General features: G+C 41.0%; 1 protein-coding gene across 3 annotated transcripts; it reads left to right on the plus strand.

Annotated features, from left to right (window-relative positions):
* The first annotated feature begins 8,351 nt into the window (after nt 1–8,351).
* prpf4bb (pre-mRNA processing factor 4Bb) lies at nt 8,352–26,128 on the plus strand. 3 transcript variants are annotated; one of them, XM_061713083.1, is made up of 16 exons: nt 8,352–8,435; nt 16,370–16,448; nt 16,611–17,746; nt 18,998–19,168; nt 20,710–20,868; nt 20,961–21,042; nt 21,135–21,333; nt 22,440–22,513; nt 23,337–23,427; nt 23,572–23,719; nt 23,822–23,959; nt 24,040–24,193; nt 24,278–24,392; nt 24,484–24,635; nt 24,716–24,802; nt 24,893–26,128. In XM_061713083.1, the coding sequence occupies exons 1-16, from the start codon at nt 8,377–8,379 to the stop codon at nt 25,094–25,096; spliced, it is 3,048 nt and encodes a 1,015-aa protein (XP_061569067.1). In that variant the 5' UTR covers nt 8,352–8,376; the 3' UTR covers nt 25,097–26,128. The 3 variants fall into 3 exon arrangements, with proteins under 3 accessions (XP_061569067.1, XP_061569065.1, XP_061569066.1); XM_061713081.1 differs by having other exon boundaries at nt 8,353–8,435; nt 20,671–20,868; XM_061713082.1 differs by having other exon boundaries at nt 8,353–8,435; nt 20,689–20,868.
* Nucleotides 26,129–27,138: the final 1,010 nt, after the last annotated feature.

The raw sequence follows: 27,138 nt of genomic DNA on the forward strand, positions 1-27,138 counted from the left end.
GACACCAGTTGTGAAGTTGTAACACTTAAACACGTTTGCTTTTACCACAGACCTGGCTCTGATCGATTGAGGGCTTTCTCACGACTGCCCTCCCCATCATATGTCTGAGACCTTTCATTTTCTCACTGACTTTTAAACGTGCAGCTGAATATGTGCATATTTCCTCCGAATTGTAAATTAATACATACATTTTTCCTTTATAAATAGATTTGTGTTAAAGTCTATGATTGAGTCTGGTGATGAGATGAACAAACTATTAAGTACTAAAACAAATGTAATTCTCTTATTAACGATATTAATTACACATTTTAAAGCATCATCACTGATGTTAGAGATCATGGAGCTTATTGGGAATTTTATTTACTAATCTGACTTATATCTGATTAATACATTCTAGAAAAAAAAAGTAATATCATAGCGCTTTTGATTAACTCTAAATTTATTGATAACGTGTCACAGATGCAGTTAGTAGTATGATTTAAAATTCATGTGTGGCCGGAATGCCAAAAAGCCCAAACGGAACATCTTCAAACGAGACAAAAGGCGTAATAAGGAAACTGGCAACAAAGAAGAGGAGACAGAGGGCTAGACATCAAGGGGAGAATAGAAACAGGTAGAAGAGTCACAGAAACAGAGATACGGGTGGCAACAGTCATCACGCAGTGAAGCCAGGCAGGAAGATGAGGTTAAACCCAAACAAAGAGAAACAATCAAGGATAATAAACACAGTAATATTTTTTTTGCATTTGAATATAAGGATATTATCAGCAGGTTTAAGTTTTTATTAAGCATGAACTAATATGGTGTGAACCTCCTCTAAACCTACACTAAATGTCCACAAATGTCCCTGATGTCATCATTGTTGATGACATCAGGGATGGATCATCCTGTCTCATCTCTTCCATTAAAGAAGGCATAAATGTAATCCCCCTGAGGAGGCCCTATGTTTGAGTTTCACTCTCAAACCCAGTTCTTTACACTGCTACATTGTGTGCCTGCACCTATTCTCTCACAAAACCAAACTCTTAAGAAAAAAAGAGGAAAGAAACAAAAGCAAAGATGGACACATCTGTCAGAAGACAAAGAGCATCTGCGTCCATGGAAGCAGGCGTATCCCTCTCATTGGCAAACACTGGCGCGGCTTTAACAAGAGGAAGCCGTCCGGAGCTATAACTCTATCGTTGTCCACACTGGAAGACAAAAAAACATCATAGAGTGCTTGGGTTGGGGTGACAGCAGGTTCCAAAACTCCCCGAGTGTCTTTAACAGGCTCTATAATTGACTGGGTTTGTCTTCAGCCTGCATCTGTTGGACCCCGTGTTTTATGGCCTCGTCCTCATTGTGTCTCCAGCGAAGCTCGGAGAGTGGAGGCAGACCAAATGTCTGCTGCTTTTATTCCCTCGTTATGCAAATGCTGATTCCAGCAAAAATCATAAATCAGATCTGTGAGCCAGGTGCACCAAGGAATCTCTGTGACTCTTTTTTAAGTGGCGCGGGAGGCTACAGGTGCCATGAAAAGTGTACAAACTTTGTGGTGCACGGTGCTAAAGCAAAACTTTAGAGGGAATAAAAGTGAAACTCAATTACAATGTGAGATTAACAACAGACGTAACTAGTGAACAGACCTTAAATATTGAAGATGGGTAAAAAAACAACTCAGTCTCACATAAAAACCCCTCCACGTTTTTGCACTTTGGACCAACGTAGGCAGGGTACGTTTTTATGTGAGACTGGGTTGTAAAAAAAATACATTAAAAGAGTTTTAAAGTAGATGCGGCTACTGTACAATAAATAGCTAACTCTTTAGCTATTAAAAAAGGGAAGAAAAAAGTTAAATATAGCCCCAAATCAGAAAAGGATGGGATAATATGGAAAATGCAAAATAAATAAATTCATAAAAGTAGATTTTTGTATTTTCTTGGACTTTAATTTCTTTAATTACTTTTTTTATTCTGTCAATTTCATTTCAATTCTTCATATACTTTTTGTCTCTGCATGTTAGGTCTGTGTTACATTGCAAAATACAGAGTAACTTACTGTTAGAACAGAGTTGAAAGAAATGAAGATGTTATTTAAGATTTTATTTTAAAGATAATTACAGAGGTCACATCCATAAAAGATGGAGTCTCTGAGCAGAAAGGATGAACTGAAGATCTTCACTTTGTTAGCAAATCCTTGAGAAAAACATTCCTAAGTTTCAAAATCATATCCTTTGAAGAAAGTTTGGAAAGAAATTGCATATTTCTCCATCTACAGTGCATAAGATCATTAAACTATTTGAGAAATCCACAGGAATTTCATTGCGTAAAAGACAAGGGGGCAATAAGTCCGACAGCTGTGATCTCTGGCCCCACGACTCGATGAACAGCTGATGTAACCGCGTGAACAACAAGAGATTACAGCAGGAAACCTTTGCAGAAAAGGAGCTGCATGCCAGGCTTGTCCAGAGGTCTGCACGCAGCCGGGAGGAAACATCAGCTGCATGTGCTGTGGCCAGGCAACTCAGGATGCCGGATCTTTGTTCAAAAAAAATTTACTTTTTGTCTTTAATGCCATTACAGAGCCAGGATCTGTGAAGACAGGGGGTTACATCAACGCATTTACACTTGTGTGCTGGCAGCATTAATGCAGGAAGGAGCATTTTTTCAACATGACAATTAAAACCACATTCTGCACATGGTACAGGTACGGGACTGGCCTGAATGTGAACGTGTGCTTTTGTTTACAAAGCAGCAATAAAGACCCCATTACTGTTGTACTCAGACATGTGTAAAGGCAGAAAGTGACAACACATGGAATCTGCGTTGTGTTTAAGTTTTGTTAGAAGGGAGGAAAACAAAGTCAGAAAAGTAATTATGACCCAACTTTTTTTTTCTTCTTTTATTTATGTGTTACAGGCCTGGAATGCAAATATTGATGTATTTTACCGAATGAAATTCTGATGAGGGGAAACAAACCTCAAACTATCTTGGTTTCATTCTGGTTGCTGTGCAAAGAAAGTCAAAGTAAACGTGACAGCGGCCTGTTTTCCACTTCAGTCCAGTCCTTGTGCGGTCATAAAGAGCAAGAGGACGGTTCAGGTGGGATAGAGGTTGGCACCGAGGATTTATTACACAACAAGGCATTTTAATCTCTATTTTTAAGTCAGAAGCAAACATGGGAAAAGATATGATCTCTCATGGAAGTGCCAGGACTGTGACCACTTATTGGACCACCAAATGGCTTTAATTTTCAAGATACTAAATCTATCTTACATTTGAAAATAAAATCTCCCACATTACTCTAAGACTTATTGTTGAACATGATGGACTCTAAATTATTTAATCAAATAGTCAATACCTCATTCAGGAATGGGCCTGCTACAGCTTTTACAAATAATTCCTGTTCAAAATAAAGACAAAATAAGAGCGTGCAGAATATGCACACAAGAAAAACACTGCAGAGACTTCAGGGAAATCATTTCTCAAATAGAGGCAACTAATCTTTGTATATTCCAAAGAGATAAACCAATAATAAACCATAATGAGAGATGAGTGTTCAGATTAGGACGCAACATGTGTCTGATTGTATACAACCATGATTAAGTGGTCCCACTGGAACGGGGGGCCTCGTCTGCTGCAGGACCTCCTGCTTGCAGCTTTATGTAAATCTGAGACTCACTGAACAGCAGAAGGCCCAGTCTGTGAGTTACGGCCCTGCAGCGTCTATGCATTCAACATACGGTAGATATTTCTATCAAAGGGGGTCCAGGAAAATTATTTAAGTCCCAGAAAAAAAGTGCTATGTCTCTACTTTTGAAATAAAGTCTGAAACGGTATCAGACAAAACATTCTGGCTGTTTAAACAGCATACAAACAGCAAGATGTAATTTAAACCCCCAGTGATAACAGTAACATCTGCAGATCCATCTGCCAGATTCCCAGCATTAATGCTGTTATATCTTCACGCCTCCAATACTTTCTCAACACTGAAAACACGCAGACGAAGACGCCTCGCAATAACACAATTTACTGCCTCCTATAAAACAGCCGAGAGGGGATATTAACAGCCGTTAAAGCCTTTTCGCATCCTTGAAAGTTGTACAGTTTCACTGAGCTTCATCGCAAGACATCATCTTTACATCTTCCAACGTAACGTGTCAAACCTGCCCGAATACATTCATCATTTTATACGAGGAAGCACATTAAAGTTAATGTTTCGTACTTTTATCTTCACTCGCATATTTTGGTTTTCCCCTTGAGAATGACTGACTCACCAGACACTCAAAGCTTCTTTGAATTTCAGCAGTTTGTCAAGTCTGATGACTGTAATCAAAAAGAATGCTGTCATACTTGCAGAAATATAACTAGTAAAGCCTATTAGGCTGTTTCTAGACATTGAGTTAGTTCATATTAATCAATATTGGGCTTCTTATTGATGTTTTTTTTTTATGAAACCTTCATCTACAAGAGATTTTGTGTTATTCTTGCTGGTTTTAGAAGTAGCTGCTCTGCAGGTGAACGCCAAGTTGGGTTTAACTTTCAGCTGTTGTGTTATAATGAATAGTGCAGATTATATTGGTTTTGATATTACATAATTTAAAAAAAAGAAATAAACACTATCCATCAGAGTCCATGGATATTTCCAATTTAATCCAAGTGGTCTATCTATCATTAAGTCAGCAAAGGAGTTCACAGTCAGTGCTAGGATCAGTTAAAAGTTGAAAATATATAAGAGAAAATCACCTCCTTAGATATCAGGTAATAAGTGCAACTGTAGTTTTTTAGAGTCATGTACTTTTCCCTGTTTTATTAACAACAGTTGGAAAGTCCTAACTGTTCAAAAGCTGCTTTGGAGGAGAGAGAATATAAAGTGAGCATTTATGTAATATTGTTGCTCTGCATACCAATGGTGCACATGAAGGAGCAGGACCATGGGGTGCATGAGGGGCCGTCTGCAGCCACATGATCCACTAATTGACCTCCAGGGCTCTCCTGTGGAGAGAGCAACCTGAACAGCTTCCCGCAGCACCACTCTGCCGTCTGGCTCTTGTTTTTCTCTCTTTTCCAAGCCTTCTTGGCCTTCTCTCAGCGGTTTCATCCAACACTTCCTGCTGCTCTTCTTCTGTAGTTGACATCATGCAGCACAGCACATTTACAAAGAAAGCTTGTTCAACTTGTAGCAACCAGCACCCTGGTCAAGACCTCACAGAGAAATATTGAATTACTAGAGGAACTGATCCCTTTTAATGCATAAAAAGAATAAACCTCCTCCTCAGGAGGATGATGTTGTTTATTGAGACCTTGGCTTGTTGATTGTTGGGAATGATCAGGTGATGCAGATTCCAAACCTTTATACTCCTCAATCCTTGTCAGGCAACAGCTGGGATGACTTTAGAGAAGATAGCAAAGCTTTTTATGTTTAAGTGGCTGCTCAGTCCTTGTTATCAGAAACAAACTGGGCCAGATTGCACGTGTGGAATATCGGGAAAGCTTTTAACCCTTGCAAAGCACTAAGAGTTAGGCTAGCCCTCTGAGGAGCTGAGGACCCTCGCTATGGTTTGGACCATTTTGACATGAGCTTTAGCACATTGCAAAGGGTTAAGAATTATTGTTAAATCAAACTATGACTTAAACCAAGCTTTAAAAAGATTGTAAAAGTCTTAGTACTCTACTGAGCAGGCACGCCTGCACAAATATGACCTTTACATAAGAGTCATCAAAAGTCAGCTTCAGAAGCTTCAAAATGAATATCTAAAGAAAGAAAATGGGGCGCAGTGTTGTGGAAGCAGGTCTTGCAGAGTGATGAATGTAAAATCTAAATTTGTGGAAGCAATGAAAAGAGATATGTGTGGAATTTAAAGAAAAGAAAGGTACAAACATTTTTGAAAAAGTACCTCTAGTTTGAACTCCATCCTGTCCATCAACTCTGTGTCAAATGCAACCAGTGGCATGAGGACCATTTTGGGGGGAAACTGCCATTGCACCATCTGCAGAAAAGAAAAGTAGTAACAGAACTTTTACACTTTTCCAAAAGGATAATGATCCTGAACTCACCTCAAAATGAACACTGGACTCCTATAGTGCAGAAGCAATCTGGGACTCAGTTGCATAGGATTAGAGGAGACTAGCAAGTCATCTCACAAGATCAGAAACCAGATAGAATAGAATAGAACAAGCTTTATTGGCCCAGTATGAACATGCCAGACAGAGAATTTTTTTTTGTTTTTTTTTTGCTCACTGAACCCAGATTTAAATAGTTACTAACAGTAATAGACAAATGGCTCTTATTAACATATATACAATTTAAAAGTGAAAGGTGCAGCAGTATGAGGTAGACACGGTTATTGAAAGGTGCATTGTTACAGCATATGATTGAGGTTATTATTATTATTATTATTATTATATTATTGCACATTGGTTGATTACTCTGATACTCTATGAGTGATGAGAGTTCATCTGAGCAACATCTTGGGGGAAGAAACTGTCCGTGTCTGGAGGTTTTGGTGTACAGAGCTCTGTAGCGCCGTCCAGAGGGGAGGAGTTCAGACAGACTGGGTGTGAGGGGTCTGCAGAGATGCTACCTGCCCGTTTCCTGGTCCTGGACAGGTAAACAAATAATAAACGATAATGATGCAAGAACAATGAACATAATGCCCCATAATAAAAACTGAAAGACTCTTCTGTACTGTTTTCAGGCACTTACAGGCGCTTTAAACCTGTAGCTATACCCACCTATTACCCAGAGTAATCAATAACTGTGCAATAATAATAATAATAATAACCACAATCATATGCTGTAACAATGCACTTTTCAATAATCATGTCTACCTCATACTGCTGCACCTTTCACTTTTTCTAAAATTGTATATATGTTAATAAGAGCTGTCATTTGTCTATTTACTGTACAGTGAGCAAAACAACCGGAGTCAAATTCTCTGTCTTGTTTGACCTGACATGGCCAATAAACCTGATTCTGATTCAGATTTTTTTTTTATCTACATTACAATAACTATATGCCCTTTATTTTGCACTACTTTACATAATTCATAAGGTATCCATAGATATAAATCTGTGTTGGATCCAGCAATGAAGTACTCTTCAGGTTAACATTTGTGTGTGTTTGTGGCCGTGTGTGCTTTTCCCCTGAAGGCTGGTGGAGGAAACGTACACGTTGGACGAGGTGAAGGAGATGCTGGATGGGCTGCAGGTGGTGGTACGCGGGGAGGTGGAGATGGAGCTTATCAACACGGCCCACACGAATGTGCTGCTGCTCAGGCAGCTCTTCTCCCAGGCTGAATTTTTTTTTTTTTTTTTTATTGTATATATGTTAATAAGAGCTGTTATTTGTCTATTTACTGCACAGTGAGCGAAACAACCAGAGTCAAATTCCCTGTCTCGTTTGACCTGCCTGACCGGCCAAATAAACCTGGGGCTGGATTCACCAATATGTTCTTAAGAACAATCTTAAGAAATGTCTTAAGATCTAAAATTAAGAAGTTCATGAGAAAGTTCTTATGTGCAATTCCTCAATATTCTCTTAAGAACCGTCTTAAGAACTGTCATTTCTTACAAATGTTTTATTTTTCCTACTTAAGAACTTCTTAAAATATGTCATTGCATTGCACGCGCCAACAAACAACATTTATACAGGTAGTTTGGGTCTTAACCGTCAGTCACTCACTAAACGTGGAGAAGGAAAAAAAGAGATGCAGGAACTTTTCAAGGTTATGGTGGATGAGATTAATGTGCGAAAAAAATTACTATCGGGGAAAATTAATAATAATTAACTACCATGCTAACTAACATGTTAAAAAACAGTTAACAGGCTCTTTGTGTAATTAATTCAAAAGTATATCCTCAAACTATGATCTACTAGTCTAAACTTGTCTAAAATGTGTTGAAAAAGGTGATATTAGAGGCCTACCTTTTCACAGAAGACATTTTAAGACCGGTCAAGGTTGTCTTAAAGTTAAGAAAAAAGTCAAGAACAAATTTGAGAACTTTTATTTCAAGAATACCATTTATTCTTAAGTTTTTTCTTAAGAAGAAAATTAAGAAGAAAGTTGAGAAAATACTTAAGACCTTTTTTGGAGAATATGACTTCTCCTCTTTTTTTCTTCTTAAGACTGCACTTAAGACAAAAATGACACTTAAGAAGATTTTTTTTCTCAAGAATGTTTTGTGAATCCGGCCCCTGCTTCTGATAACTTCAGATATTGCAAGTTGGGCAATAATACACCCTGGTGGACAAAAAAGAAGAACAACGACAAAATTAGGGCGCACATATGTTCTGCAGTACACCGCCAAGACACCAGGGGGCAAGCGAGCGTCTCCGCGGAGCCGAACTGCGGAATTCCCGCAGTAGAAGAAGAAGGAGGCCCTTCAGCCGAGGAAAATGGCTGACGTTGAGATGGAGATCACGTCTACAAGAATGAATAATGGCAACGAGCACGTGTGAGTAATTTAATCAAAGACCATTTCACTTGCTCGCAATGAGGTGCAAGCACCTTCCAGGTGGGGAATGGGACGGGTTGGGTTGAAGCGGCAGGAGTTACAGACAGCCACATGTTAGATTACATGATTACTGGCTAGCGGCTTTAGCTCCCCGGCTAACGCTCGCTAGCCTCGTTAGCAGCAAGTTCCATCAAAACCTGCGGGATGAAGACGTGCAGTTGTATTCACTTGGGAGCGCTTACCCCAATAGTTCCCGTCAGTGCATATACAGGTGTAGTTATTAGGGTACGCAGCGTTAGTTTGCCTTTATTTTTAATTGGGATTTGCTATAGACGTTTAGCCGTGGGAGCTAACAGTGCTGTTGGCGCTCAAGGAAAGAGCTGCAAAGTTTACAGAGAAACACTGAGAGCGGAGGCTCGGGGGCTCGGGGCTCACGGCGGGGTCAGGCAGGAATATTTGCCGCGTTTTTAAGCGCCTTTGGTGTTTGCAGGTGAATGGTGAGCATTACGTAACCTTGGTTTTATCTGACATGATGCGGTCGCCCTGGAGACGGAGCTGCAGCTATCTGGTCCAAACCTCTGACTTATCAGACCCGGAGAAACTCATGTGGAAGTGCCCCTTCCTCCCACATTTTACTGTAAAGAACAGAAATGTACTATGGTTATAAAGACCATAGATTTACATGAACGTATTGCTGAAGACCAGAGGTGTCAGAAGTATTCACATTCATTACTCAGGTAGAAGTATAGATACTAGAGTTTAAAAATACTCCTGTAGAAGTTGAAGTATCAACTCAAGTTTTTTACTCAAGTAAAAGTATAAAAGTACTGGTTTCAAAACTACTTAAAGTGTAAAAGTAATGTAAGGGGGAAAAAAGCCATTAAGGACAAAAGCCATTGAAAATGAATGCATCTTAGTATAATGCAAATATATTAAAGAACCATACATATGTGTACTATTGAGCATTAAAGGAGCTGTATGTAAGAGCAATAATAAAATGAATTATAAAAGGACCCCGATATGTCAACAGACATTTAAAAATCATGTTCATTTCAAATACTTATGTCACTGACAACAGCACTCAAGCCAGGATATTCCAGTTTAAAAAGAGGAGTTGCAGCCCTCAACTGATGTTTATGTTGTCATTTTTTGTTTTGGCCTGAAGCTCCACCCTCCACCTATCTCCCAATCACCAAGTCAGTATTGTTTCTGAAGCTCCACCCTCCACCTTTCTCCCAATCACCAAGTCAGTATTGTTTCTGAAGCTCCACCCTCCACCTATCTCCCAATCACCAAGTCAGTATTGTTTTGGCATCCGGGTTGCCAGCTCGGCTCTAATTATCGCAGCCATGGCAGCCTATGTTCCTGGCCGAAATGAAATAGAGTAACGAGGCTGTTTTTAAAATGTAAGGAGTAAAAAGTACAGATAATTGCGTGAAAACGTAAGGAGTAAAAGTAAAGTCGCCTGAAAAATAATTACTCCGGTGAAGTATAGATAACCAAAATTTCTACTTAAGTAAGGTAACGAAGTATTTGTACTTTGTTACTTGACACCTCTGCTTCTCCCACATTTTACTGTTAATTCTATTCAATTCACACTTTATTAAAGACACATCTCGAGAAGAGGTACATAGTACCATAAAAAATTATACATATAACAAACACGATATAAAAGACAACAAAAACCACAATACAGAAGACCTGAAAACAACAGTGACACAAAAAGAAAACAGTGTCAGGCGCAAGTGTAGAGACATGAACGCCAGTGTTTCCACAACATAGACGTGAACCTGACTGAGCTAAGTGCAGGATTCATTAAGCAGATGATAATGCTATTTAAAGAGTTAGATACTCTACATATAAATGTATACATCAAATTCCGTAGCACAGCAGCACAGGTTGGTACTCCAACACTAACGAACAGATGACTGGCACTACAGCTCCTTGGGACTTTAAGAAGCAGCCTCATACAGTCATTATAAGCCACAGTGAGCCTCTGCATGCTGCCTTTCTTGTTGCCACACCACAAGTGGCCAATGTATAGGGATGTACAATATGTTTTAAACAAAGAAATTTTAATATCCACCGAGCACATGCTGACAAAGAAGAGAAATGTACTATGGTTATAAAGACCATAGATGTACATGAACGTATTGCTGAAGACGAACATGCTCAACACTCATAATACAAATAAATGTAAGACAAGTAACCAACTAAGAGTAACACCACAGATAGACATTTGTCATTTATTTATTTCAAAACAGCAGAGGTGTCAAAAGTATTCACATTCATTACTCAGGTAGAAGTATAGATACCAGAGTTTAAAAATACTCCTGTAGAAGTTGAAGTATCAACTCAAGTTTTTTTACTCAAGTAAAAGTATAAAAGTACTGGTTTCAAAACTACTTAAAGTATAAAAGTAAAAGTAATGTAAGGGGGAAAAAAGCCATTGAAAATGAATTGCATCTTAGTATAATGCAAATATATTAAAGAACCATATATGTGTACTATTGAGCATTAACATGTGTTTCAGAGAGCAGAAGAAATAGAAAGCCTTTATTATCATTATACTGGTACAATGAAATTAGGCAGCAGCTCCGTCAAAGTGCACACATGCAAAGACTATGTAAACAAGTACTGTAGTGTAAACAACAAAACGAAAAACAGGAAACATAAATACATATATACACTATAAAAAAGAGTGAATGGGAGGATAAAAATGTACATGAATGGGTGGAGGAATATTGCACTTGAATGGATGGAAGAATAATATTGCACTTGAAAGGATGGAAGAGTATTGCACATAGATAGTAGGGAATATTGGAACATTATGGATAGAAAATATTGCACAGTATGAGGTAGTTTATATGATGACTAGTTGCCTATAAGTATTGTAATGGTGCAAAAAGTCAAACTTCAGAGGCATGTTATCATTTATCCTAACTTTTATTGGAATGTACATCCAAGTTTAGTTGCAGGAATCTGAGGGAACGGATGTAAGAACAAAACTGGACAAGAACATCTGAAACAACCACAACCAAATTCACTCTATCCGGATGGAGCAATTTAACTGGATAGTTTTTTTTTAAAGGCTGAAATGAAATAGAGTAACAAGGCTGTTTTTAAAATGTAAGGAGTAAAAAGTAAAAAGTCGTCTGAAAAATAATTACTCCAGTGAAGTATAGATAACCAAAATTTCTACTTAAGTAAGGTAACAAAGTATTTGTACTTTGTTACTTGACCCCTCTGACTATGGTTATAAACAGAGATAGGTAGAGTGGCCAAAAATGGTACTCAAGTAAAAGTATTGTTACTTCAGAATAATATGACTCAAGTAGAAGTAAAAAGTAGTCATCTAAATAATTACTTGAGTAAAATTAAAAAAGAACTTGGTGAAAAAACGACTCAAGTACTGAGTAACTATTGAGTAATGTCTGATTTATTTTTGATTTAAGACGAACATGCACTCATACTACAAATAAATGTAAGACAAGCAACCAACTAAGAGTAACAACACAGATAGACATTTGTTATTTATTTATTTAATAATATAATAAATATATATAATAATAATAAATAATCCATTTTATTTGAAGGCGCCATTCTAGACACTCAAGGTCGCCGTACAATGGTTAATTTATTTATTTCAAAACAGGGACAGTGCACAATAAGACATTCATCTTTTGCAAGAGAATATGCATTGTTCCAGGTTGTAGCAGCTTGCTATTTTCCACCTGTAGTCCCAGGGCAGGTTGATGGAATAGTACATAAAAATTAGTATAGAAAAAGAAAAAATTAGTAAACGAGCAGAACAAAGCAAAAAGACCATAGATAAAATAGATAAATTGCCCCGCTGCACCGGTTTCAAATGCTATCAGTCCACTGAATAGGAATTTATCATGATAAATGCACCTGATTCTAATCACTGGTCGTCATCAACATGTCATCAAGGTTTACACAACTCTGTTGGTGACACAGCCTTGTCTATCAGGGTTGTGTTGAGGCAGGGAAACATCTAAAATGTGCAGTAGACTGGCCCTCGAGTCCCGGCTTGTGTGCACCCCTGATTATATTATATACTATTATTATATTGGTGTTTAAAACAAGTGAAAGGTGCAGCAGTATGAGGTAGACATGGTTATTTAAAGGTGCATTGTTACAGCATAAGATTGTGTTGTTATTATTATTATTATTATTATTATTATTATTATTATTGCACAGTAATTGATTACTCTGAGACTATGAGTGATGAGAGTTCATCAGAGCAACAGCTTGGGGGAAGAAACTGTCTATGAGTCTGGAGGTTTTGGTGTACAGAGCTCTGTAGCGCCGTACAGAGGGGAGGAGTTCAGACTGTGTCCTGGGTGTGAGGGTTCTGCAGAGATGTTACCTGCCCGTGTCCTGGTCCTGGACCGGTACAGGTCCTGGATAGATGGATAGATTATTTGTAAAGGAGCAAACAAATAAGTGATGTTGTGGCAACAGTTGCCATTCGCTAGCAGATTTAGTTTTTAGCCTTTCTCTAGCCTCTTTATTTCCACACAGCTGTTGCTGCAATTTGATCATTATGTTGTGTACACATATCTTTCATGTAATTCAATAATAGCTACCGTATCTAGATGTGTTATACACAGTAGAAAAAACACCAGGAAGCCTCGATTTCTATTTCTTTTTGTCAGACAGACTTCAGAGTGATTTCAAGACTATATAATGACAGTTATTCGAGTTTTCCATTCCTTTCAAACTGCAAGACGTTGCATAGATCATGCGTTTGTGTTATTGATATTGCCCATTTACAATTTTTTGATAATAAACTCATAGTAATGAAATTTCTGTTTGGTCGATTATTTATTTGTTGTAACAATGCTCCTTGGAAATAAATTCTATACTGTTGGAAACGCTGTTTATTTCCTTTTTAAACAGTGCCACATTTGTGAGGAAATTGCATTTCTGGGATGAGCAGCAGCTGAGTCTGTAGGATGCACCCATGAAAAAATTGCCAAATATTTTCTCAGTGCCCAACAGCTTATCTGCTGTTGCTATTATCTCTTGTGCTGGTATTGGGAACACATACACTCACCTGAACATGTGGAGCAACATTATGTTCAGTGATCAGTCCAGATTCTGCCTACGGCAGGTGGATCACAGGGCCAAAGTGTGGAGAATGCTATGCTGGTTGCTGCACCGATAAACGTACATCTTTTGGTGTAGGCAGTGTGATGGTGTGGGGCGGCATCCCCATCACTGGAAAAACAAGGCTCATCATCATTGGAGACAATCTCAACGCAGATATCGAGATGAGTTTCTGCAGCCAGTGGTTGTCCCACATCTCCACAGTCCTGTGACTGAACTCTATCCTCCAAGATGACAACACTCACCCTCACAGAGCAGAGTTTATCAGAGGCTACCTGCAGAATTTGGGAGTGGAGAGGATGGGATGGCCAGCAGTCCAGACCTCAACCCCATTGAACACATTGAGCACGGGGAGGAAGTGCCAGGCTGTTGAGGCTGTGTTTGGTTCTTCCACACACCACTGAGGCTCCTGTTAATTGATAAGTTGTTAAATCACCAATACGTGTTGTTTTTTCCAACTTCAATCATCCAATCCACCAAACAATAGTCGATGGTAAAATAAGCTGTTTTGCATTGGCAGAGATGTTTTAACAGATTTTCCATGGGTGCAACCTACATACTCAGTTCTGTTGCTCATCCCGCAAATGCATGTTCCTTACACCAATGAAAACAGAAATAAACAGGCTTTCTAATAATTTAAGATTTATGACCAAGTTACAACAAATAAATAAATAATCTACTAAATACAAATTTCCTCACTTTTTGGTGCTGCGTTTATTTTGCAGCCATAGTTAAAAAAATAGGTAAATGCCTTACACTATAATATTGGTGGATAGAATCGCTGGGAAAAAAAATAAATAAATGGGACGTTTCTGAGCGTATAAGCTCTGTGGTCTCAGTTTGGGCTGGAAATGGGTGCCTTTTTTTTTTTCTTTTTTTTGAAGAGCAGGTTGAAAAAATTAAATAAACTGAGCACAAAAAGCGAGGACATTAGTGGGGTTTTTATTTTATTTTTAATTTTTTGTTGTGGGATCAGCTATTCATGCTGGAGGAACCAACACAACACTGGCTGTCTTGTGACAGATGCTGGTTGGAGAAGGGGCTGCCACCCCACAGCTATGTGTTACCAGCAGGAGGAGGAGGCTCCAGGCTACTGTGGCTGTATATGGTTCTTCCAGATGATACTGACGCCCCTGTTTGTCTTACAATTCATTTAATTGCCAAATATGTCTTGTTTCTTCAGACGTCAATTATCAAATCTAACAAGCGACACAGAACGAGTCAGTAGCAGAATACCAATTTGTTTTGCATTGGCTGAAAGGTTGTCCATGGTTGTAACTCACAAACTCAACCCACAAGTGCATTTCCCTACAAATATGGTACAATTTAAAAGGAAACAAACAGGCTTTCCAGCCATATACAAATATAATCAAGAGTTATTGTTGCCTCAAAGAAATAATAAAACAATCACACATTTTCTTACTTTTTGTGCCAAGTTTAATTGGAACCAGGAAACGTTTGGCATTAGTGCTTTAATCAGTTATTGTTGATGCCAAATGACTCGATGAGTACCAAGTACCATATGGCTACGATCTGAGTTACAGAAAGTACTGATATTGGTATTTACTGTGTTTTTACATTGTTCAGTTGAATGATGCTGCTTTACTTTACCGCCCCTGAATGATGACGTAGCATGCATGTGTAAAGAGTCAGTCATGGGTGAGACAGTCAACAGTGAGGGCTAAATTACTCAACTTTTATGAGAGTGATGTTAAACCGTTATCTATGCCAGGCATAGTGGCTCATAAAGGAAACTACACCAACAGCATCAAGATCACCTGCAAATGAAGCACAGTTCCACCCGAAAGCTGTGCAGCATTTTTACCTGCTTTAGCAAATCCGCTCTGTCTTCATCGCAGCCTCCCAATATCGTCACCACAGTGAAGGTACACCACTGGCTATAAACATACGTCTTCAGTTATAAACTGAAAACACTGTCACTTTTTTTCTAACTTTAAAAATAACCCCACAGGAAACGCCAGGCAGGCTGCACCTGCAGCTTCCACAACCGAGAGAAGCACATTCTCCATTACCAAGATGATGCGTGATGATGAAGATGATGCAGGAAGAAAATGGTAGAATGTCAAAGGGCTGTCAAAAATTAATTGTGAAAGATTAACTGCCTTTCACATTGCTGGAATCTAGTAGGTTTAGGTGCAGTAGGCAAGACACAGGAATGTTTATTTATTTATCCTCTGTGTTTGACAGAATTTTGGAGCAGAGATGAACTTATGGGATACTGTTACTTTGCCCTTTATTTGTACAGGAAACTAACTTGTACATCAACTAATTTTTGTTTTGTTTTAGTAAAATGACTTAACTCGTTGACTTTCTTAAATAAAAACAGTTAGTGTAGTTTTTGGTTGTTGCATAAAGTGAATAAAATCACCCCCACCCTTTTTTTTTAAAACACTAACTACTGGTATTGTGGTAAATAGTGTAGCCCTAGTTTTGAGCAGTAGTTATTGTACGAGTCATGACTGAAAGCCATCGCCTGGCCTGCTGTGATTGGTTCGGTGCCTTCTGTACCAGTTTGAAGCTGTGAATTTAGAGCGAAACCAAACCCATTTCCCCAGAGAATTCTGGCAAAGTGAAAGGGTACAGCTGGCCACGCTAATCACTGGACATGAAGTGACTTCAGGCTTGTTGTTTCACCTGATAAGAGAAGCAGCATCATAATTAGTGTTTGCTACAAACTTCTCTGCAGTTGAACTACCTAATTCAGTCTGAAAGACTTGGTGTTTTAATGGTTTTGTGTTATGTTCTCTGACAGTCTTTTAATATTTTGCTCTTTTAAACAGAAAGCAAGACCTGGAAAGCCATGAAAAAAGCGGGAATGAAGACAGTGGAGACTTGTCTGAGGAAGAAGAGGAGGAAGGGGTAAGGCTGGATTATTTTATATACCATGTTCAGAGTTCAGCAGCACTCGTACTGCCGTGGAAAATTGAGCAATATAAAGTGGAAGCACCAACCCTGTTAGACCTTTAACACATTTAGATGATCATCTGAATTATTAGTAATTGTAATATGTTCACATTCTAGGAGGAGGCTGAAACTAACGGTGAGAAGACAGCAGAGGAGACCAAACATCACAGCAGCAGCGGGAAACATAAGAGGAAAAAACACAAGCATCGTAGTAAGCACAAGAAGCACAAACATGCATCTGATGAAGACAAGGAGCGCAAACGCAAGCATCGCCACAAACATAGGAAACACAAACGCAAAGAGGGCTCGTCTCCGTCCGCTGCTGTCGTCATCGGCTCCTCCAGCCACAGGAAAGTGGAGTCTTCTCCTTCATCTGGAAACCCAAGTCTGGACGACAGGGCCTTGTTGGAGGATTTGGAGAAGCAGAGGGCCATGATCAAAGCCGAGCTGGATAGCCAGTTGATGGAGGGCAAGGTTCAGTCTGGGATGGGTTTGATCCTTCAGGGGTACAACTCTGGATCAGAAGAGGACGCCGAGGGGAGGTTCCGAAACGGAGAACAGCGTCCGAGGGGCAGCTCAGGTAAACCCATATCTCCCAGAGGAGGGAAAAGTGGTAAATCTAAACGGGACTCAACAGAGGCCAGTAAAACGAGCTCCAAGCGTCGGAGTCGGAGTAAGTCCGCAGAGAAGCCTGCCAAAGAGCCAAAGCAGGACAAGGGGACCAAAAGCAGCAAGGACACAGTGGTTAAAGACAGGGGGCGTGGCAGGAGCAGGTCAAAAGAGAAAAAGCATTCAGACAGCACTGATCAGCCCAAGGAGAGGAGGAAGTCCACGTCTCCTTCCACCGTAAGAAGCGAGCAGAAAGTCGGTCGCACTGATAAACGTTCATCTCCACAGCGGGAGGACAGACCAAACAAGGAGAGAGCCAGCCGGCGGTCCCGGTCGCCTGGACGAGAGCGGCCCAGCCGGTCCGACGCTGACCGGGACAAGCGGCCGGCCAAGTCTCCATCCAAGGACACGTCGCTGGGGAAGGAGAACCGCTCCCCTCATCGGCGAGGGGAGCACAGCCCCAGGAGGAAACGCAGCGTTTCCCCTCGCCACAGAGACAGCCACCAGCCGCCGGCCAGCGCCTCGGAGAGGACGTCCAAACAGAGCCAGTCCCCGTCGAGAACAAGGTCCCCGCCGAGGAGAGGACGCAGCCGGTCGGCCGACGCCAGGAGGAGGGAGGCCGACCGGCAGGACTCACCGCTCAGGTCAGAGGACACTTAAGATAAGATGAGATTGTCCTTTAAAACTCCCTCAATGGGGAAATTTGCTTTGTGCAGCAGCAGTACACTCAACACACACATGCAGGGAAAGGGTAAAAAATATCGAATTACAAAAAATATGAACAGTATATACATTGGAATGAAAAATAAAAGTAGTGCAAAAAAAAGCAAGTAGGATGTGTATGAGGTAGACAGATATTGCACATGTTGTTATTGCACATGTTGTCTCCAAAAAAAAAGTATTTAAGTCAGTGTTTCCGCTAGAAAAAATTGGCACCGGACAATATGACCGGCAGGGTTTCAATTTACCGGACAAATGTTTGAAATTCCGGTCACATAGGCTATATGAATTTATTGAGGTTAAAAATAAATCATATGCAGTAGTACGATATCAATGCAAGTCATTTAATAGTATTTTTATTGAAAAACAGGGTATTTAAAATAAAATGAGTCCCGTCAATTGACTCGCGAGCGTAACTTCAAAAAATAAATAAATATTGCAGAAGCTTGCACGTAACCTACGGCGTAAGGTACGCTGCGACGCGTACTCTACGGCGTAGGCTCTAGACGCGGAACCATAAATCAACGCACACAATGGCCGCGTCAGCGCCTCAGTACCGTGGATGTCGGCGCCGCAGCTCCGCTGGCTCCCGGCACCGAGGCTCGGCGTGTCCCTCCGCCGGGGCTCGGCGTGTCCCTCCGCCGGGGCTCGGCGTGTCCCTCCGCGGTACTCCCGGGGACTCTAGTCCCGCAGCACCAGAGAGTATTTTCACCGGACATTTTGACCGGAGAGATTATAAAATACCGGACTTCGGCATATTTTACCGAACAAAGTCCGGCAATTACCGGACAACGGAACCCCTGATTTAAGTCTGACTCTTCAGATGTGCACCAAAGTTTTGTTAGTGGTTGATGAAATGAATACAGATGAGTATTGTGCACCTAAAAAAAATTTATACATGTTATATATTAAAATGCATATATATGCTTTAGGTTTTAAACATTAATATGTATGTAGAGAAAAAAAAAGATATGCACCAAAGTTTGGTTAGTGATTGATGAAATTAATACAGATGAGTATAGTGGTTTTCATCATTGATATTGAAATACAGGACATTATGTGAACATTTGTTTACAGACTAAAGATAGGAAAAAGGGCAAAACAGAAAAGGACTGTACACTGAAAAGCCCATTCTTCCACCAAGGTGTGACGTTACCGTATTATTCTTGTTCCAGGAAGCGAAGGGTCGATGTTGGACTTGGCCGGGCCAGATCTCGAGACATGAGTCCCAGGGCGGCCTCCCGCCGCAGGATCAGCCGCTCACCTTTCAGGAGGAGATCCCTGTCACCACGACGACGCTCCCGCTCCTCACCTCGCAGACGAAGCCGGTCTCCTCTGAGACGCAGGTAAGCCGCTCACTCACACAATCTGCAGTCACCGTTCGCAGTAGAAGATGTGACTTTGGATTGCAGCAATGTTTTTTGCGCCTCAGCATCGACAATATTAAATTCAAACGTTATTAAGTAGTGGTCGAATAAGAGGGAGTTTACAGGCGACACTAACAGATTATCGGGTTCCAGGGTAACGAGATCCAGGGTATGATTAAAACAGTGCATCGGTTTGTTTACCTTTTGTGAGATTCCCATTGATTCTAGAAGAGAATTAAAAGCTAATTCAAGATTATCACTTTCAACATCCATATGAATGTTAAAGTCACCCACTATGATGAATTTATCTGTACTGATCAATAAACCAGATGAGAAATCTGAAAATTCAGACAAACTCTAGATAAGCACCAGCAGGGGGCCGGTACACTACCACTAACACAACTGGCTTCTCTGATTTCCAGCTCGGGAGTTTCAGGCTAAGCGTGAGGCTTTCAAACGTATTATAATCGCATTTAGGTCTAGATTTTATTTGAAGACTGGAGGTATAGATTGCTTCGACTCCTCCACCTCGACTCGTGCTTTGAGGAATATGATGATTTAAGTAGCCGGACGGGGTCGATTCATTCAAACTAACATACTCTTCCTCCTGTAGCCATGTTTCTGTTAAACAGAAAATATCACTTCTGGTCTCGGTAATTAGATTGTTTATTAATAGAGACTTGAAGCTTAACGATTGTATATTTAGTATTCCGCATCAAATTTTTCGGTCTCTAATTGGTACCAAATGCGCATTGGTTTTAACTTTGATTAACGCCTCTATCACGCCGCACCTGGTGAACTTTTGGAGGTCGGGGAACTGCAACTAATTCTATTTTGCTAGGCACCTTGTTAGAGTCGCTAATTACACAATGCATTCCTACAGTTTTATTGGCAGGCGTTGGTCCTCGAGAAGCAGCAGAGAAGCGTGTAAGGCCCTGTCTACACGGAGCAAAAACGGGGGTGTTTTCATGCGTTTTGGCCGTTTACACGAAAACAAAGCTCAAAGTCACCAAAAACCATAATTTCTGAAAATTGAGGGAAAAAACAGAGGGAAACGGACATTTAGGCTTCAGAACGTCACATTATGCGACAGAAATGTCACCAGCGTCATGTGTGCGACTTGTTGGAAGTAACTGGAAGTTATTCGTGTCATTTGTGGATGCTTTTTTCCAGGATTCTGATTGGCTAGCGTGACTTTATGCTTCTCGTTGCCCTGCCGCCTGTAGGTCTGGCTGCTCATAGCACCTTACCAGCGTATTTATGCAGGTTTGTGTGAATGAAGAGATTTTGAAAACGATCTGATGTAAATGATGGTATTTTTCAAAACACATAGGGGGAAATATCCGTTCTTGTAAATACCCGGCTATGTGTAAACGTGGCCTAAGACTGCAGCGCTGCATCCTGGCCTGGACCCTGGATTGTCTAATAATATTGGCCAAATTTGTTGAACTAAGAGCTGCCCAATCCCGGGTGGGATGAAGGCCGTCTCTCCTAATTAGACCGGGCTTTCCCTCCTGCAGGTCTGGGGAGAGAGACCGGTATGGAAGACTCCGACAGTATCGACGGTCAATGTCCCGGGATCGGGACAGGAGAAGGCGGCGCAGCAGAGACGAAGACAAGTTTAAAGGCAGCCTCTCAGAGGGAATGAAACTTGAGCAGGAATCCTCGGGGGATGAAGTGTGAGTGGAAAATTGTTCATCACCTCATTTAATTTTGACTTTTTTTCATGAAATTATGTGATGTATGTCTCACATCCTGGATTTGTTTGCAGGTTGGAGGACTTTGAAGGTGAAGAGGTAGATGAAGAAGCTCTGATTGAACAGCGGCGCCAGCAGCGCTTGGCCATCGTCCAGGTCTGTTTCTACCTGGGGGAAATGTTGAAGTTCTTCCTAACGGTCCGTCCTCTCACACTCCTCTCACGCCTCTTCCTTTCTGAACTGAACAGAAATACAAGGTTGTGAATGAGGACACCATGGTATCAGAGCCCAGCAGCCCCCAGAGCAGCACACGGAGCCGCTCGCCTTCCCCCGACGACATCCTGGAGCGCGTGGCGGCAGACGTGAAGGAGTACGAACGCGAGAACCTCAACACCTTCGAGGCAAACATCAAAGCCAAGCACAACCTCATCGCCCAGGAGAAAGACGGTAATGTCCTGATGAAAATAACCAGACTTGTTGGTGTACAAGACAAACTGAATGAACCGCGCACCAAAGACGAGCAGCAACAGGTGACTTCTCACACCCTGTCATTATTTATGAAAAGTAATCTAAAATGAAGTTTGCTTCAGGTTCTGTTCCTCGGATGTTTGTGAGATGTAAAAGTAGGAAACTAGCGGGTCACTTTGCTCTTATTAGCTAATGGAGTATTCATTTGGAGACAAGGATCAGAAAAATCAAGCATGTTTGATCTTTTCAGTTCAAGATCAGCCGAGTTCCTACTGGACTGGAAGCAGTGAAATAACTTCACTGACACCACACGGTTCAGGAATAATCAGATAAATAATCGCTTCGGAACGGGCATCAGATGAGGCCACACCTGGGGAGATCAGATCCAAAATTGATGTTAACACCAATTTTGGACGGTTGTTACTGTTCTTCAGTAACTGAGACGAGTTGAAAGGTCTTTTCCAAACTATTTGGATTTCACACAAGTGTTCAAAAGAAAACATTTATATGCAAGTCGAGCACATGAACGCAGGGCTTCGCTTTTCAAAGTTACATTTGGACAAGCCTTTAAGTTTTTTGTTGTATTCTTTTTTAAACATTGATCCCGGCTTGCATCATCAGTCCTGCAATAAATAGTGAAAGTTAAACTTTTAAAAAGTTTAATTGGATTGCGGACATTTTAACTCCACCTTTTTAATTGGAACTATATTGTAAATCAATATCAGCACTTTCCTGCAATTAGTAACCGGTTGGCATTTTCACACCGACACATTGTCAACATTGAAGCCTGACCAAAGTTCACGCGTCTACCGATGGCGATCAGCGGCATGAACTGTGTGAAATGCTCTCTTGTGATGCAGGGATTTTAATTTTGTTTATTTTTTTGTTTCTGTCATGTGTTCATTCAGTTGCTGGCTTGTAATCCAAAGCCTGGTTGTGTCTGCCACCTGCAGCATGTTTTGATCTCTGCAGAGTATGTGAATCAAACACAAGATCCAGATATACTGCTTCTTTTACAATATGTTGAGTGAGCCAAAGAACTGGTGTCGTGTTACCATCTGATTTGTGGTTTTGATTCCTCGCAGGATCCAACCCCAAGAAGCCGTCAGCCCCCGACATGTTTACAGAGTCCGACGACATGTTTGCTGCCGACTTTGATGTAAGTTTTCACACGATGAGCTTTCTATGGTGTCGGAACATTCAACTTCTGCATTTTAGTTTATTTGTATAGCACAATTCAACACAAGGTAATTCAAAGTGCTTTACATTAAACGTGACTAAGACACAATTAAACAGTAAATGACAAATAAAATGATAAGAAAAGAGGTAAAATAATAAAAAGCACAAGTTGTTAAAAAGCAAGGTAGAGTAGAGCAGGTAAGTATTTAATTTAAGAATACGCTTCAGTAAACAGTAATGTTTTCAGGCCTGATTTAAAGGAGCTGACAGTTGGAGCAGACCTCAGGTCTACAGGAAGTTTGTTCCACCGGTGAGGAGCAGAATAACTGAACGCTGCCTCACCTTGCTTGGTTCTGGTTCTGGAACCACAACAAACCAGATCCAGATGAACCTCAGGGGTCTGGGAGCTTCATAGTAACTAACAGATCAACCATGTATTTTGGTCCAAGACCATTCAGGTCTTTGTAGACCAGCAGTAAGATTTTAAACTCTATCCTTTGACTCACTGGAAAACAGTGTAGTGATTTCATGACCGGTGTAATATGGTCCAGTTTCCTGGTGTTTGTAAGGACTCTGGCGGCTTGTTCTGGATCAGCTGCAGCTGCCTGATTGATTTCTTGTTAAGGCCTGTAAAGATGCCATTGCAATAATCCAACCTACTGAAAATGAATGCATGAATAAGTTTTTCCATGTCTTGTTTAGACAGAAACCCCTTAATTCTAGCAATGTTTTTCAGTTGGTAATAGGCAGATTTAGTGATAAGTGATCTGAAACGATGCCGGGTTTTTGTGTCCTCTCTGCAGAATGCCCGGATGAGAGCAGCTGGTGTAGGAAAGGACTTCAAGGAGAACCCCAACCTCAGGGACAACTGGACCGACGCCGAGGGCTACTACCGTAAGTGCTGCTAAAACCTTTCCCTTAATCACAGGTACATCTGCAGCGGGGAAGTTATCCTGAAGTGACCTTGAGTGGAAGCTTCAATGTACCTGTCAACATCGTCAGTCTGTGTTTAAGTGATGCCACTGTGTGGTTGTTCAGGGGTTAATATCGGTGAGATCCTGGACAAGCGCTATGACGTGTACGGCTACACGGGCCAGGGCGTGTTCAGCAACGTGGTCAGAGCCAGGGACACCGCCAGGGCTGGCCAGGAGGTGGCGGTCAAGATCATCCGGAACAACGAGCTCATGTCAGTCACCATTTTCTAAAAGATGTTTTAGCACCTGTAACCTTGTAATAGAATTTTGAAATGATCAAATAATAATTTAATGCATTTGTTTTGGATTAACAGGCAGAAAACTGGTTTGAAGGAGTTAGAATTCCTCAAGAAGCTGAATGATGCTGATCCTGATGACAAGTTCCACTGCCTTCGCCTTTTCCGGCACTTTTACCACAAGCAGCATCTCTGTCTGGTGTTCGAGCCTCTCAGGTACTTAAACACTGCTCATGAGTACATTTCACTGACCGCTGCAGGATTCATCTGATGGCCACGATGTTTCTCCTCATTAGTATGAATTTGCGAGAGGTGCTGAAGAAATACGGCAAAGACGTTGGGCTCCACATCAAAGCCGTTCGTTCTTACAGCCAGCAGCTTTTCTTGGCCCTGAAGCTGCTCAAACGATGCAACATCCTCCACGCTGACATCAAGCCCGATAATATCCTGGTATCATGACCATTTTCACTCCATTTTATTTAAAAATGTCCAAATGGGAAGTTTGTTTGTAATAAAAGGCTTTCTCCCTTAAAGGTGAACGAGTCAAAAACCATTCTGAAGCTTTGTGACTTCGGTTCTGCTTCACATGTGGCGGACAACGACATCACACCATATCTGGTCAGCAGATTTTACAGAGCTCCCGAAATTAGTAAGTTGGACTACTTTGTCTTCTTAAAGACCAAAAAAAAAACCAACAAAAGTCTCCTAAAGTTCTGCTTCACTTACGATTTCTCTCTCAGTCATAGGAAAGCCTTACGACTACGGCATTGACATGTGGTCTGTTGGCTGCACTTTATACGAGCTTTACACCGGCAAAATCCTGTTTCCTGGATCTTCCAACAATCACATGATCAAGCTGGCGATGGATCTCAAGGGGAAGATGCCCAACAAGGTACCGTTGCATCACATCATTCCAGTGTTTCTGCTTCCAGGGTTTGAGCAGTGATGCAATGTTATGGATTCTTTCCTCAGATGATCCGTAAAGGCTTGTTCAAAGACCAGCACTTCGATCAGAACCTGAACTTCCTGTACATTGAAGTAGACAAAGTGACAGAACGGGTGAGACGTTGCTCTTCTTAAGACAGAACATCCCTCCTGATCAGAGTTTCCTGTTTGACTGACAAATATTGGTTGACCTTTGCCCATTAGGAGAAGGTGACGGTCATGAGCACCATCAACCCCACCAAAGACCTGCTGGCAGACATGATCGGGGGCCAGCGGCTGCCCGAGGACCAGAGGAAGAAGGTCATGCAGCAGAAGGACCTGCTGGAGGGCACGCTGATGCTGGACCCGGCCAAACGCATCAGCATCAACCAGGCTCTGCAGCACCCGTTTATCCAGGAGAAGATCTGAGCCCCTGAAGGCCACACACTCCCAGAGCCGGCGGACAGAACGGGCCGACCACTAAACCAGCTCTGACGGGAACTCAAACCCACAGACTTTGTTTCAGAATGTCACTGAGTTTTCTTCTTCCTCAACATTATTTTGTTAATGGATACATTATTGTGTTTTATTGTAAATAGATCATTAAAACGGTAGCCTTTCTCGAAGACACTGATTTCTGCGATTTTTCATTGTAAATTTCCCTTCAAACCTCGCAATACAGTCCTGGATTTTTCTTTTTATTTAACAGTCATCGGAGTGACAGATGTTTAAAAGAAAACTATTACTGTAAATACTGTATGTCTATTGCATTAACAATCCCAAGCAGCAGACAGATGGGTTTTGTCGTAGATGCAGACGTCAAAATGCGTTGTTTTCTTTTTCTTTCTTCTTTTTTTAACCACATTACTCATAGTGGGGCGATGCATGCTTTTGAATGTGCACCCTTTGTGCTCTGGGTTTCTGTGGTGCAGGCCTGTGTAAATGCTCTGTATGTGGATCTGTGTCCCACACGTAACAGCAACTCCCCCCCACCCGTCTTGTTGCACCCCCTGGTATTGAGGCCTGATTTGAAGGAATACATGAATTATTATGCTTTTTTCTTTCTTTTTTTTTGTTTTGAGCAAGATTCTTTTTTTTTTTCTCCAGGGTAGGTAGTCTTTTCTTTCTTTTCTTCTCAATTGTCCTCTCCTTCCAGCACTGTGGCTAGGTCCTGGCTCGTAAGGCTCTCACATTCAAGTGCCTCCTCTATGAGCCCAGTTTGTTCAAATACCAAACAATGCAGGCCTACAGAAGCCACATCTGTGATCCTTCCCTCCCAGTGTTGTACATAGTCCATAGTTACTGCTTATTTCTTTTCTTGTATGTTTAATTTCTCTCCCAATAAGTGGTCAAACCAACCCTTGTGATTTCAATAAAGAATAGTCGTGGAAACGCTGCTGAAAGAGCACCTTCAGTATAAAACGGCTTTTTAGTAATAAAATGTTTCCTCTTGTATACAAACACCTGTTCTTCATTTGAATGTCCATATGCACTACTCATCCCATCAATGACACTAATAATTAAATGCAGCCTAGATCCCGTAGAAGGAAAGATATCTTAACTGCATTGTACCACTGTAAGATGGTTGGGGGGGCAAGTTTTTGAGGTCAAAACTGGGAGACAGCTGCAGCCTTTAAACATCAGAAGTACAAACAACCTCTATCCTGTTGCAACATTTTCTGGGTCTCGCGCTTCCTTTTCTTTATTCTCGACACATGATTGTACTTGTGCTCCCTAAAAGCATAATGGCAGTCTGGCGTACGAAAAGACTCCAATTTTTCCTCCATCTGGGAAATAAGGGAGTGATGTAAGAGCTCCCAATGCTTGCACCGAGTGCCGTGAAAGGGCTTCTGATGGGAGCTGATGTGCTGTCAACCTGAAGTGGTGGGAAGAATGCGCGTAGGCTGCAGTTGGATAACCACCTGGATACGTGCAAACGGGACCGAATCGGCATGTTAACACCTGCTGGCTTTAATCTCAACATGAGATGAGGAAATTACTGTCCTTAATGTGAATATACGACCAAACAAGTCATTTACTGCAATCAAATTTGCGAGGGAAGGAGTCAGACACGTTATGGTGTAGTTCCTCGTGATGACCAGGAGATGGCATTAGAGAGCTGTTCTCAAACTTAGGGGCTTTTTGTTGGCGTTGTTATAAAAACAGAACATCACCCATAATATCAGTGGCGTCAATTCAGTGGAAGGTATGGCAAGATTACGATTCACAGAACTTAACTAGAGTATAAATCAACACGTCTAGCAAATACTCATCACAGAAGTCTGATATGAGGTGTGGTCAAGAAAACTGGAACTTTTTCAAATGCAGTCTCGCTCACACTGCAAAAACTCAAAATCTTACCAGGAATATTTGTCTTATTTCTAGTTAAAATGTCTCATTTTTAGTCATTTTTAGTCTCATTACACTTAAAACAAGAAAAAACAGAAAAATAACTTATTTGACCATTTTCA

This window comes from Cololabis saira, chromosome 22, assembly GCF_033807715.1.
Source record: "Cololabis saira isolate AMF1-May2022 chromosome 22, fColSai1.1, whole genome shotgun sequence".
In the NCBI taxonomy this organism is placed as follows: domain Eukaryota; kingdom Metazoa; phylum Chordata; class Actinopteri; order Beloniformes; family Belonidae; genus Cololabis; species Cololabis saira.